Source organism: Phoenix dactylifera, chromosome 10 (genome assembly GCF_051530095.1).
Source record: "Phoenix dactylifera cultivar Ajwa chromosome 10, Ajwa_hap1_PhDact_Kaust_v1.1, whole genome shotgun sequence".
Taxonomy (NCBI): domain Eukaryota; kingdom Viridiplantae; phylum Streptophyta; class Magnoliopsida; order Arecales; family Arecaceae; genus Phoenix; species Phoenix dactylifera.
This window is the reverse complement of record NC_143199.1, coordinates 30882616-30898039: the sequence shown is the minus strand read 5'-3', so window position 1 is coordinate 30898039 and position 15424 is coordinate 30882616. Positions and strand designations below refer to the sequence as shown.

The 15424-nt window shown below is 36.8% G+C and overlaps 1 protein-coding gene and 1 long non-coding RNA gene across 4 annotated transcripts; one reads left to right on the top strand and one right to left on the bottom strand.

Moving 5' to 3' along the window:
- Positions 1-182: 182 nt before the first annotated feature.
- Positions 183-915, top strand: LOC148702358 (uncharacterized). The gene is made up of 3 exons (XR_015969499.2): positions 183-311; positions 616-674; positions 785-915. It is a non-coding gene; the product is annotated as an uncharacterized LOC148702358 (long non-coding RNA).
- LOC103698868 (phosphatidylinositol 4-phosphate 5-kinase 9-like) lies at positions 894-14727 on the bottom strand. Of its 3 annotated transcripts, none has more exons than XM_008780919.6 (9): positions 14471-14727; positions 11715-13038; positions 7933-8100; positions 6123-6288; positions 5038-5148; positions 4658-4845; positions 3003-3160; positions 1513-1678; positions 894-1319 (listed from the first exon to the last, which is right to left on the bottom strand). In XM_008780919.6, exons 2-9 carry the CDS (start codon positions 12980-12982, stop codon positions 1052-1054), a joined length of 2493 nt encoding a protein of 830 aa, XP_008779141.4. In that variant the 5' UTR covers positions 12983-13038; positions 14471-14727; the 3' UTR covers positions 894-1051. The 3 variants fall into 3 exon arrangements, with proteins under 3 accessions (XP_008779141.4, XP_008779154.4, XP_038971272.3); XM_008780932.6 differs by having other exon boundaries at positions 5038-5136; positions 14471-14673; XM_039115344.3 differs by lacking the exon at positions 14471-14727 and adding an exon at positions 13708-13789.
- Positions 14728-15424: the final 697 nt, after the last annotated feature.

The window sequence follows — 15424 nt, the reverse complement described above, 5'->3', positions numbered from 1 at the left end:
TTTAATGTTGAAAATTGTTGATGCGAAAAATTTACTCGGGTGCTTTTGATTGTGGTTGTGAGAATTAATGCTGTTAAACACCAAATATGTACCTAGGGGAAAATGGTGACTTTTGTTTTGACCCTATGATGCAACTTTGATTTGGTGAATTGCTCCAGCAGTTGGATATGCCAGGATTAACAGCATTTTCTGTCCAAAGTCTGTTCTGCCAAAGCTTTGCCAACTTTTGCATCACTCTGGTAATCCAAGACCTGTTTCCATAAGTTTAGCAAGAGAAAGTGGGATCTACCACATGGAGATTCATGTTGAAGGTAAGCATTTCCGTAACTTATTTAACTTGTTTTTATTTTGACTCTTCTTTAAATCAAATAGATCTTTGGTACCAAAAGCTCTAAAGATTTCATGAACAACTAAAAAAATACAACGGTTCAATTCCACATGTTCAATCTAGTTCACTTTTGGTTTTTTGAACACAGAAAGAACCTTCAATTATTTTGCCCGCGGCCAGTGATTTTTTTTTCTAAGCATCCACGCCAAGGAATAGAAATTAAAGTAAGTGGTAGGGGCAGAAATTGAAATGATGTATTTATCAGATCACTGAGGGAAGTGCTTCAGTAATTCCAGGTAACACAATTTTGAGCATTGATCAGAAACTTGTGCATGAATTGGACCGGGTACGCACACTCCACTAATCTGCCATTCTGAATCCCCTAACTAGCCTGCACGCTAATAACTGTGTTGGTAGCTTGTTTGTTTTTAACAGTCAACCTCCCGATTGTTTCAGGTTCCTGTACCTTTTCTGGTTTGAGCAGAAAGCAAAACAGCAGCGCAAATTTATTGCACCTTCTATAATTGTTAACAGCATGCACAAAAAGGCAGCTCTGGTCCTTGGATTGGTTGCATAAAAAAACAAGATAAATTATTTAACTTGATTTTCTGCAAAAATATTTACATCAGCTAATATACAATGCACTGTTTCACTATGCACATAATCTAGGCCAGCCAGCCGATCATAAGGATTTTGCCAAAAATAGATGCAACTTTTGACAAGCTAGGGATTTTCGGGGAAAACTGTCTGAATAAACCTTAAAAATCGCTGCGAGTAGAATTCAGGATCCACCACTGAGATGGAAAGGGAATCAAATTGAATGGATTTGTAAGCATGTTCTATCTTCTTGGTCATGTTATATTCCTGCAAAATGTCAATTATCCCCAAGTAGAGAACCACATCGTACACTTCTTCATGGAGCTGGGTTTTATCTTCTGCTGGACTATGCTCCGCTCTAGCAGGCATGTTAACCCCGAGCTGGATCTGTAGCCTGGGCAAAGTAACATTTAAAATAAGGCTGTCGAATATGAAATATTGAGGACAACCATCATATCACAAACTAATCCTAGTGCACAAGGCCTGTGGCCTTTGGGTTATGCTTCTCATGGAAAGCATTGCACGGTATGGATGCGCCAAGCTGCTCGAGAGGGTTGCTAAAAAACATTGCGAATAAAACAGCTCACCTTGCTGTGCCTGGAAGCAGCAGATCCACTTCCTCAAAACCAGCGGCTGATGCTCTTAAACGGCTGCCTCTGATATGAGGACCCACAACAACACTGTTTTCATCACTCCCGTGTGGAACCAAAACAAGGCCCTGCGGGTAGCTAAAAATCTCATCCTCTTGGACATCTGAAATTGAATAATAATTGAAGAAACTTATAATCACTTCCCAAGCAAAGTGATTCAAGGCTTTTAGCAAGAGACCTATGCATATTGACACAAGCAATAGATACCAGACGGCTTTTAGTAATATTATATTTGGCATTTTACATGATGATGACCTGGCTATCACCATTAACAACTTGCACAATAAAGCAAATGATTAAAAGTATCAGTAACCTCTAGCACTAGAAGGATCACTATTCTCTAGGATACAGAAAATCCTTTTGTTTTCTAGGAATACATGGATTCAAGAACCAAAAATAGATTTAAGATGATCCTAGAGCCAGAAAACTCCATTTTTCAATCTCAAACATGTCCAGAAATTGGAAGCGGCATAGTAATAGATTAAAGAAAAGCATACTACAAGTGAAGACTAACATCTATGTTTATATGCAAATGCATCATGAACAATTGCTATATGAGAGATACTTTGTCATCATCATTGGGCAAAAAAAAAAGCAGAAAATTAGAAAACACTAATACACAGTGTGGACATTATACATGAAGCTTCAGCAATCTGGTAGTTTAGGAATAGTGTTAACCTCTCTGCATATTAGAATCCAATATAACATGGAACTAATTTCCAGATTTTATTTTGAGCCAGTTTGTGATATTGGCGAGCAGTTTAGAAAATAATATCTGAAATCTTCTAACAGAAATACCATATTTTGAGCAAGTAGTCAATGGCTATCACAACCTTCCAAGTTTAAAGTTAGGTGTTTTTCACCTCAGTGAAGGTTTCAAAACAATTCTTAGATTCCCTAAATATAAGCATCTTTGAAATATTCCGTGACCTGATATATGTCTCTTTATCTCTTCAGTTCCAACAAAGCACGCATGTTGATAAGACTTGATAAACAGAGTCAAGTATGAAAAACCATTATGAAGTAAATTGTGCATATATCAGGAAAAGAAATCCAGGTAGATAGCATAGGTGGGTCCCATTAAGCACTAGATTAAATAATTGATTGTCCTATTATTAAAGCATAATATAAACTGGACTGTTTTGGGGAACTCTTCCTGTTAACTCGAAATTACAGGTCTTTCGATTGGAAATATTTAGCAACTCTACAAAAAAATCACTTAATTTTCAGTTTCTATTACGCCTATTTTCTCTCAAAGAAATACACCAGTTTTTCTTCATCTAAGTTTTTCATCCTAGAAAAGAAGCGCTTCACCCCAACTCAAAAGCAAGAACCTTATTTTCCTGGTAGTTTAGTAGCTTTTTCTTCACAAATAAGAACAATAAAGGCAGAAAAACTAATTCTACAAGAAATTTTGATGCCATCACCTTCCACTGAAAGGACAGTTAATCTGTCTGCAGTCACACTTCGATGATGGGATGCACGTGATTGCAAGTGCTGGGGAGCCCGATAATGGACACCTAACAATAGGCTGTAATCCATTATGTGTTGTGTTTCCAAAAATTTGCTATCAATCTCAATCTGCCTGCAGGAGAAATTGATAAGAGTACGACAAACATCTGAAGGTTCTACGAAACTATAATTCAATTAAAATATTTAAAAACAATAGGAATACCATCCAAATGAAATGCCAAAATCTTGCACTCAATAATGGCATGCTAAAATTTTACATACAATTAATGTGCTATTGGCACTGCATTTAATTGAAGAAAACACCAAATACTAGGCAGACATATCCCGGTTCTAGAAGCCTAGAAGAACAGGTGCTAGAAAGTTGCTGCTCAACATAACATTCAAATCATGAAGAGTAACATGTTCCTGAATAAGTTTCCACAATCTGTAACTTAGATGTATCAAATAAGCAGACCCTTATTAATAGGGCTTCTCGTAAACATATAACTTTCGTTTGGCCAGTTTATGTATTCTGTTACTTGCAATTATTAGAGCTATTTGGAAGAAGCTGAATCGATTTTCTCGTGGCAAATTAAAAAAGCAAATAATGGTTGCCGCTTGAACACAGGTTGAATATCAAGCCATTGCAGGCACTGACTCCAAAATGTCACATGGATCCATGGGCACCTTTGAATACGAGAATATATTATTTTTAATTTTACACCATTAATTTGTAATAACAAGAATATTATTCGACTAGCACGACGTTGTCTTTCATAAGCACAGAAAGTACAGTTGCTTTGACTATCATATTGTCAGGCCACTATCTGTAACATACTAAGAAGTTGCTTATCTCATTGCAATAAGAGTGCCACATCCTTGACAAAAAAAAGGAAACATCATTAAAAAATCAAAGAAAAAAAGAGTCATCCAGTCATACAGTTTTGCCAATAAAAATCTGAAAGGTGGGGCATGAACATGTGAGAGACACATATTGTTCAATAGCACATAATAGATTGTACTGCACAGAAAAAAGCAAAGTAAAATATACATTTCTGTTATCAGTGAATCTAAAACCATTCCCTCCCCTACCATCCACCCCCTCCCCCCCCCCCCCCCCCCCCAACCCCCCAAAAAAAAAGAAAACCTTTCTCCTATTCCTTATCTCAAATTTCTGCTTTGCATCAACTATGTCGTGGGGAGGATGATTCGGATGTTCTTAATCATATTTCAGGAAAGCACCTTTTATTTTAAATCTAAAATCCAAAAATGTTCCCCATATAGATAATTATAAGGCTAGATACCAATTTCATTATTTCTACTCGAGTTTATCTAGATGCAATTATGCATGCATATTATGATAATAAAAGCAAACATAAGATGAATAATAATACAATTAAAAAGCTACTAAACTTTGAACACAGAAACATCTTCAAAAAGATTCTGGTTGTGTTATATGGGAACCATACATCATACTAAGGAAAAGAACTAAGCAGAAAGCACATTACCCTTATTTTCTTGGAGCCAATGTAACATAGTTTTAGCATCCCAAGAAAGAAGGAGATTAGTATAACGGGCATGAATGACTTTATATTGAAAGTATAATAATGCTTCTAAGAACATTTCTTACTTCAGTAAAGCATCCCGCCAAGAAGGTTCCAAATAGAAGCAGTAGTTTAGATCCAAATCTTTTAGTGTTGTATTCTCATCAATTTCAATTTTGTCTGCAGAGCGTCCCAGGGATGACCCTTTCAAATCAAATCTTCGATGAATTCTCAATTCTGTGCAAAACATGTTTCCCATTACTACGAACCGGAACTGCCATTTAGAAAGAATAAAGAATGAAAAGCTGCTTTAACTCTGCGAATGCAACATTGATGCTCCATAAAGAATGACATCACTATTAAGATATGAAAGGCAAACCTCCAAGAGTGCGGCAATAATGTGCCAAACTTACTTCTAAAACCAACTAGAGTACCTAAGGCACATTTTACTGAGCATAGGGATTACCTTTTGCCCACTGGAAGGTTTCACCCTGTGGAGACCAAAAAATTTAGTTATGAGTGTATTCTCATATGTACGCACGTGATGGAAATAGTTTGGAAGCATCTGCAAAAGAACCTACACAATTATAAACTATTAGTAACTTCAGATTGTTCATGATTCTGAATAATCTAATCACGCAAAAATATCATCCGAAAGCTATATGCTTATGTGCTAGTGAGTTGTAAAACTGACAAATTGACCAAAGAACAGAATATTTCCAGGAAGCAAATATGATAAAGGATCAGTACACATATATAGAAGTGGATACATCTAACAAATAATATTTGTAAAACTAAATTCCAGGCTATGCATCTAGTGAGTTGATAACTGACAAATTGACCAAAGAACAGAACATTTCCAGGAAGCAAATATTATAAAGGATCAGCATACATATATAGAAGTGGATATTCTATCTAACAAATAATATTTGTAAAACTAAATTCCAGGCTATGCATCACCATAAGAGAGGAAAAAAGATGCATAAAATCAAGCATATCAGTCTCCCTTCAATTAGACTAGCACTAAGAGCAAATAAAACAAGTTAATTTTCTGTATATTACATAATAATATTGAACTGGATTGAACAGAATCCTGGATATCCAGAAGAGATGATAAATTTGGGAAATCAAAAATTTGGGAAATCAAAAATTTGGGATGCCAGTCTTTATTGCAGCAAAAGTTTAAGATTATCACAAATATGGTGGCCATCCTCCAAAGTAATGATCATATCTCTGAAATAACTGTCATCATAACATGATCAACACTCATTTGACAACTAAAAGGTTGACTAGGTTTGCTTTTAGCTGACAGGCACCGAAAGGCTGAAATCTGAATACATAGATTCAGAAACATAGTTCTCATACACCAAGTATGTTTTTCGAATAATAACTTCATCATACAAAATATAACAGTAGGTATATACAAAACAGATTGATGCTTTTGTATCTTATAATAGCATGGAATCAGATTTTCCTTTGAAATAAATTCCACTTTTAACTATTGTCCACCTACTACATATAGATCTATATGATATTTGAGGAGACAAGCACCTGTACTTCAGATTTGCGGAGTGTCTTGATCATGAACCGGTCATCTTGAGAAAGAAAAAAGACACTACCACTCTTCCCAGGAGAAGAAAGTTCTCTAAGTGCTGCATTTCCACAAATGGACATCATATAATCTGCAGCATCTATCTTAAACATCTCCCTCAAGTTTCTGCAATCAAAAGATGAAAGAAATATATACAAATAAACCTTATGTTAAGACACGTTTGTCTAGTACAATCATATTCAAACATACACCACTATATGCCTCCAGAAATGAAGATGCACCAAACATAAGTACATAAGAAAATAAATCTGTTTCAAAGCAGTGTGAGAAAAGCCTGACCAAACCAGCCTGCTGAATGAGGTCAGCTCTGTTTTCGACCAGCTAGAAATATGCTTGACGAGGGAAGCTTTGTTCCTAGAACCAGTTGAACTGCATTAACTAGCTAATTTCAAGTGAGTCAGCCAGGTCAGAACTGCATGGATCTTGTGGCCTTTTTCTAGATGAAAAACTTAATATGAAATCCGACATATCTGCTAACGGGGTGCTGGCACAAATATTTTATATGTAAACAAGCAAACCAACCACCCCGGTATTAGTTGTTTGTTGGAGTCACATAACTAACATCTAAGTATAAAACTTAGCTGTACACTGATGCTATCTCATTCAAGACTGGCTGCTAGAACCAGTTCAGATCAAAAGACTTTAATGCTCACATAGTTCCAGTGACATGCTTTATAGTACAGACTACAGACAATACTATAGTTCCGATAGGCGCACTCACAAACTGCTTGCCCACTTTTTCCTGTCTTTGACTGCCCTGTGCTTACGCATGGGCATCTGGGCGTTAAGACACAAGAGATAAGCAGAGAGGCAGATCAGGCACATCCACTTGCCCCATAAAATAGAATTTTCCTTGCATACTGTGTTTGCAATAAATAATACAGGCTTCACATAAACACTACAGATAGATGATTGCCAATATATTAATTAGGATGTTCGTGATAAAGGACCAACAAACTAATACAGGTTCGTCATATGCACATATGCAATAAAAGCCCATAAAAGTTCATTTAAGGAAAACCCAGACATATGGTCTGAAATTAACAGAAAGGCCAGAAACATTTGCAAAAAGGATGTGAAATCTTCTTTCAAGGTGAAGGGTAACTAGCAATCAACCCTGACAAAATAGTCTGTGGACTTACTAGGTTCAGCCTAAAACTTGATTTATTTATTTATTTATTTATTTGGTTGGGGGGGGGGGGAGGCGATTGGAGCAGGATTCTCCATTAGAGTTATTTGTTACTTTAGTTTCTCTCTCTCTCTCTCTCTCTCTCTCTCTCTCTCTCTCTCTCTCTCTCTCTCTCTCACACACACACACACACACACACACAAATAACATGCTCTGCAATTGAGCAGAGTGGTTGAACATATTATGTGAGGGAACTTGAAAATTATTCTTAAAAATGCACTTTTTATGAAGTGATTGGTTAAGATTTCAATAGTCAAACTGCAACAAAAACTAACAAGAGATAACAATATAAATAGGAAAGACATTAATGCACTAAAAACATTGGAAGGTCAAAAACAATCATAACTTCTAATGAACACTTTTACACTTAGATACCAAGCAATTAGCATAGCCACAGATATAAGAAAGTAGTTTATATAAGAAAACACAAAGAAAAATACAGATGTTAGTAAATACAACTAGCGAACAAAATGGTGATAGCCCCTTGAAAGTAGTTAATAATAAACATCCTAACAGAATAAACAAACAGAAAAAGGTGTTGACTGCAGTTCCTTACAAACCTGAAAACCATTGGACAGTAGTCTTTCCATTTAAAATCTTCTGCATGATGAGGAGGTGTCAGCTGCGACCCTACTTTAGGAAAATTCATCCAAAAGCTAGCTCTAGGACCAAAATCTGATGCACGAACTTCACGCCTTTGTATTGGGGTAATTTTTCCTACAGTATACCTGGGAATTAAAATAAGATATACTGAGTGTCAGTCTTCTGGAAATTTCCAGTAACATAGGCAAGATATCTTGAGGTATATCTTCATATCTTCTGCTTTTAATCAAAAGAAATTGCCAATATATCTTGTAGGACTTCTTAATGATAAACAATACTAGAAAAATTGTGAACTTTTTTAAACATGAGATTGGGATCGTACAAATACTTCTATTTGTGAAGCAAGCACTTGACAAGCATATTAATACATAAAATCAAACAACCAATCTAAGGATAGAATCAATATAGATAAGCCAACATTCCTCACCAAAATTAGCAACATGAGCACCAAGAAAAACAACAGTGAATTTAAACGTAATGACTTTTGAAAGCTTACAGGCCCATTTAGCCAAGGAAACCTTCTAAAGATAGTATCATATTTAATAAGCCGATGTCTGTGACTTTCATACTGACGTCTCCATTAATCAGTATCTCATTATCAACAATAATTGAAGTTATGAAGATAAAAGTGATGATAATTATAATGATACTCATGACAATGTTGATCATGAGGATCACAGTGAAAAGGGGAAAAAAAAAAATCATAGTGTCTTCTAATAATCTCCTGCAAGCAAAACTATAAGCAAAATGTTTCCTTGATTGAGGGAAGGCAGGAGGAGTATGTGAATGCTTAAGTAGCACATGGTGACAAATTCAGAAACTGAATATCATGCGGAAGAATTTCATATCATATGATATGATGAGTATCCACGTGATATCAGAATACTACATTAAACTAGATTTCTGTAAGCCCTACATTCCCATTCATTTGTCATCTAAGAAGTTGTAAGAACAACCTAAATATTAAAATTGTAAAACTTAAAGACCATGAGAAGTTGTTGGAGATCCAACAAGACATCTAGAACTGCAATGTATGACTCCTGGAAGTTTGAGTACATTCAAACTGAAAAGATTGAGAAGAATTAAAAAAACTCAATAAATTTAGACACATATTTGTTAAGTTCGATTGTTTGACCTGCTTTCTACAAGTAAATAAATCACACTGATAATATTAATGCATAATCAGTTCTATATTAATGCATTACATGTTTGTTTTTATGCAATCCATTAGTCATATTATTTCCAAATTCACATCACAGGGCTTACAGTTTGACGTTACTATGTATCACATGTTTGCAACCATTTAGTGAACTGATGCAAAACTATATTATCATAGCATTTGCTCCCAATTTACAAGGACATCTCTGGATCATAGTCATGAAGCATCTTCTTGGGATTGTGGTAAACAGTGGTTAACCCACTCATCATTAAATGTGAATCTCAAACTAAAAGTTATGCAATTATCCACATAAGATTTCACAACCCGAATATTAGTTGCTGCTTTCATCCATCAGAAGATGACCGCAATCCAACCCAACACCACATGAATTTTGACAGGCATCATCGAGACTATTGTAGCCAACTGATAGATGGAAGAAAGTTTGCAAGAACTGTGGCTAAAAAGCAGTACTATCCTCCAAACTTCACCACTAGCTGCCAAAAGCACCTAAAACCAACTCCAATAGGTCTAGAATTAGGATCAGTCAACAATATGGATAACCTTTTAAGCACAAATCAGGGGATAACCTTTTCCATTTGATTTGAACCCAAAATCAAGGTGAGAGATCGTTTCAGCCTCCTTTGCATTTCTATAGAAAATCATATTGGGTCTTCAGATCTTTATCCTAGACAATTACCCTCTTAGTACAGGATCCATCAACATCAAATTGATTTGACCACAACTGTGAACCAGCACGTCTTATTTCTTCACTCTTATATTTGTATCATTTTTTATAGCATTTTTTTAATCCAATTCTATATTATATTTATGTCCTTATGTTTATTTTATTTTACATTAATATTTAATTAATTAAGGGCAAGCCTTAGTGCAATGTTAAGATTGCCCTATTGTCACACGGTTGTCACGTGTTTAAAATACAGAAACAGCCTCATCACACCCTAGGGCATACATCTAACCATCCCCAAACCCGCACTGGCAGGAGCCTCGTTCATTGGGCCATCCTTTTTTATCAATATTCAATTCATTGTCCAAATTCAATTCATTCTCCAATAAAAATCATTCTCATTCATGGTCAATATCAGCTTCATAACAAAATAAATGATTCCGTTACAATTCAATTCATCTGAAATTATGGAGGCTACATGTGATGTTTTTGATGATACGTGATAATTGAACCCCATATTGGAATCCTATCTATTGAATCTTTTCTTCTCCAGTTTTCTCAAGACATAGAAATCACGACAACAAACTGAAACAAAATTAAGAATGACATTCCTTTATGTTAGAACAAAACTTTCAGTTTCTTATCTTCGAGGTCATGTTAATTTGCTTTGATTCTTTAGATCAAGTTATGATGCATGTTAATAAAGGAAATTGACCTCGAATACAGGATTTCCAGCTCCAATTTGTTATTGTTTCATCAAAAAAAATCAGAACATGACTGTAATACAAATAAAAACATGCTATCACTGACTCATCAAGGTGGTAATAACTAATAAGACAATGGTTTTTCAAATTGTGTTTACAAGATGTAGCAGAAACATACCATTAGGAGTAGCGGCTACATGTAAAATGCTTATAACAACAAACGTGCCTTTAACTGATGCATACAGTATTCTTCCTACTTTTTTCTACCATCTTTCCCATTACTTTAATTTTTTTCTTTCTAAAACATCATCCATGATGTTACATACTCTTTACGCACAAAATGGACATCTTATTCTAGTGTCAAACAAGCACTGAAAATTATTGTGTTTCTCTAGAGAAAGGTCGAAGAAACCGATACTGGGCACCGTACCAGTTCTCCAGTGGGATGACTCGGTACGAGCAGTGTCGGACCTGTGCCAAGAGAGATTATTGGTACCATGGGAGAGAGAGAGAAGGGGGAGAGAGGCTGGTGAAGGGTGGCAGAAATAATCGTGGAACTGGCCGCAGCCTCGTCCACCACAGCCACTGCCGCCCTCCCACGGCCCTCCACCGGCGTCCGAAACCGTACCGGTGAGCCACCAGTAGTTTGGTGAGGCTCGAGTCGGCCGAAACGGCTCGAGTCGGCCGAAACGGCTCGAGTCAGCCGGAACAGCCCGGTTCAGGACGGTTCCGCCGACCTTGCTCTAGAGTCTATAGAACATCACCTACTCAAGGATCAATTTTCTTTTTCCAAGTATGCTTCTTTCTTCTTCAGGCGGGATGCTAGAGTAAGTAATCTGGTGGACAAAGGAACAACTAAGAATTGGTTTATATTTACCTATTATCTGCAATAGCTTTAATTTGTCGCAGTTCACAAATAAAAGTACCACAAAGAGTTCGACAAAATTTAAGCAAATCAAATGTGCAAAATATCATATAACAATGCTCAGTAACCAGCAGAAACCTATCCAATAATCACTTGTGTGTCAGCCCAAGAGGAATTTCGTCAACAAACAATGCAACATACAATCCCTACAATACAAATGGTGAGAAAGAGAGAAAGATATAAAGTAATGCAGAAAGAATGTAAATAAATAAAGAAAAAAAGGTGCAGTATTTTAAAACAGGCAAGGTCAGAAGAGAGAATATTGCCTGATTCCAAGCTGCAAACTAAGCATTAGATCATAACTTCTATGGCCCTTAATTATTGTCTCTCCAGGCTGTTTTATGTCTCTTGCCAGTTTTTTTTGACGTCTTTTTGCTTTTTTAGATAACATTGGATAGTCACTGTTGGTTACTATTTCACTGATTAATACACCTTGCACGTATTCCCGCTCCAAGATTGGAACATTTGTATCTACCACCTTCTCATCATTTTCTAAAACAGATTCTCCAGACGTATCATGTCCAATAACTTTTTCAATCGCAACCTCGAGACTCCAGCGCCTTTCCAGAGACACTCTTTGGGAGCAAGATTGCCCAAAACTTACTAGGTTTCCTTTAGGAAGAATACCAGATAAGCCACTACCTGAGTCCTTGGTCTCGCTGACCTTCATGTTTCCCATGTCAATAGAAGAAGAATGAAGGATACGTTGCCCATGGTTTTGCCTTTTCAAATCTAACAACATCCCTCGCGTTCTTAAAGCATTGATATAAAGCTCCTGTACAGCTGGAATTTTGCATCCTTTTGGATAAAATGCTCCTTTTCCATCCTTCAAACCCCTGGTCCATGTTCCAACATAGCAGCCACCGTCATTCCAGGTGTAGACTCCAAATCCATGAATCATGCCATCCAGCCAATTGCCTTCATACTTGTCGCCATTTTTCCAAGTAAGAGTTCCCTTCCCTGACATTTTTCCTCTTTTCATGTTGCCAACATAGATGTTTTCATTGGCCCAGACATACTTACCAGGCCCTTCTACCACTCCCTGAATCCAGGAACCTTCAAAGACATCTCCATTTGGATATGTTTCATATCCCAGGCCATGTTTGAGATTTAACTTCCACCGTCCCTTGTAGGTCAGATTATCTGGGCCAACATATGTGCCAGTACCATGCATGTAACCGCCCGAAAATTCTCCCTCATAAACAGCTCCTGAAGGCCATGTGATCTTCCCATGCCCATGTCTCATCCCTCTTTTCCATTCACCCTCATATATGAAACCATCTGACCAAGTGTATTTTCCTGACCCCTCTGGCATATTGCCCAACAGTGTTCCAGAATACTTATCCCCATTTGGAAGTACAAGCTCACCAACTGGAAAACCAATCTGTGCGGTGGAAGAACGAACATCCTGTCCATTGGCAAAACTGAGCAAGTACTCTTTGTTGCTAACACAACTAGTGTCATGGGACAGCCTAGCACTTCCTGAACAAGAGGACGCTTCCACAGCATCAGCAAGCGCCCCAGGGGCTGACATGCATACTGTCTCAAAGAATTCGTTCCTTGGTAGAATCTAAACTTCGAGCATCCGCACTAGTTTAAAAGAAAGAAAAGAAATGATATCAAAGACTGCATCACAGTACACCAGCTAAAAGAAAAATGAAGCAATGGTGCTATGCATCCAAAATTAAAATTGCATTCTCACAATGATTTCTCAGTTGAGCTCTGAGCAGTCAAAGAAAATTTTGGTGCAATACATATTGCACCACCCTCTTACAAGTATGATTTTTGTCATTCCTATCACAGTCAAACAACATATTGGTACCCTTTTTTGGTCCAGAATTTCTGTTGTTATTTGATTATATGAAAAGGAGTTATTTGTCAAAGTTCAAAAGTTTATTCCAAAACAGATTGCACCTTCAAGTTTTGGTTTCTTGCAGGGTGGTATAATATTTTCTTGAAAATAAAAATTGTTCTGTTGCTTAGATACTCACCAGCCACCACAGGTTGGCATTGGCATCAAGCTGAACCACCAAGAAGCCTATGCTATTACAGTATCTTAAAAATATATAGATCTTCAAGAATGCTTACACCAACCCCTGATTTACCAGCCCTACTTTTCCATTGGCATGATACAAGCATATAACACTATGAAACTGAAAGAAAGAATCAAATAAACTGTCTATTTTGCTTTTTATGAGCAGATTACTTGCAAGACATACTGCTCAAAATACACTGCTACATTATTATCCTCATACTCACCATTCTTGTCATCAACTAACAAAGGAACCCAAAATTGTTCAAGTTCAGCATCCGTTTGGTCTTCAAGAAACAGCAAGACGGATTTAACTACAAAAACCATACAATATGAAAAAAAGAGGCATAAAAAACATCTGAAAGGGGACTATTAATGAATATCCCGGACGTCTATTTTAGTCCGGGGCAAATGCCAAATTGAAACTCAGCCAATGATTGGTGTCTCCAATAATGAACCAATTCATAGCCATGGTTCAGGAGGAACAAGAAAAATCTACTCTCCCAGAAAAAAAATAACAACAATTTCCCAACAGTGAACTAATAACCGAGGAATCTTGTTTAAATAATTTTAGTCGACTTTATATATGACCAAGAAATCTTGCCAGCTTAACCTCTAAATTTACCCCGTTCCTAAAATCCTCCTAAGAAGCTTTTAAATAACTATATAAAAAAAAAAAAGGAATCACAAGAATACATTCAGATCCATCAATCTCAACTAGAAGACGTCCTCCCGTTCCCATATTCCCCAAGGGTCCGTTAAAGAACAGTCTAAACCTCTCAAGAACCAAGTAAGAATCGTTTTCCCACGCTCCCTCGCATAAGAAAGTCCCAAGAAAACAATGGAATCGAAGTGACAGTTCCTTTACCCCCAGCACACAAAATTTCCAAATCAAAACCCTAGCATCTGCTACAGCAATCACTATCTTCACATCCACAGGCTGACAGAAAGACACAGAGAGAGAGAGAGAGAGAGACAGAGAGAGATTACGATTTCTATCTGCAGCTCTCGATGCGATGGCTCTCGAAGGAGATCACGATGGCTTCGGCTTCGGTCCGGCGAAGGAAGAGAAGCAATTCTTGGAGCGGGGATTTTGAGGGAGCGGGGTGGAGGAAGAAAGCGTGGCTGGGGACTGGGAGAGGGTTCGTTTTTTATTTCATGCCAAGGTAGGGAGGGGAGGGGTTTTTAAGGTTGTTCGGCTCCAAAAAAGTTACCCCAAGCTATTTAATCCCTTCGGGATCAAGAATGGGTGCATGGTTGTCACGGGCCACCCAATAAGGAATTTCGAATGTGGTGAATTATTACTCTTCCACCCCTTACTCTCGCAAAAACTTTCTGAGGTCCTACAAGCGGCAAAATGTTAAAAAGATTTGATTTAAGCCCTCGTGGCTCGAGCTGAACCTAGCCATTACGCTCATTTATGGTGTAGCTATCATGGTGTTGGGAGTCAGCAACAAAATTCCAAGAAATATTTAGGATGAGCTTGGCATCATCAAATATTTAAATTAAGCACAATTTAAATAATGAGATTAGTTTTGTTTGCATTACTCGCATAATAATATGATTCGAAGAGTCATCATACAAGTCCAACCCATAATTAACATGATACTATCTAGATAAATAATGCATGCCATGTTTATAGGGAACTATCTTGTGTGAATTATTAATATCTCGCATCAAATTATTGTTGCATAGAAACGTGAGCATCTTTTGTTTTGATCTGTATGTCAGCCTATCATTCTTCCCAACCCTCGATCTCTATTTTGTTAAAATATTTGCAGGTTCTGTCATATTCGGTACATTTCAGAAGTTATATATACTTGTATATAATATAAAAGAATAATATAGACTGATATAACATCATGCATAAAAAAATAATACTTACTGATACAAATTGTTATGTGATTCTTAAAATTATTTTAACAAAATTATACTAATAAAAAA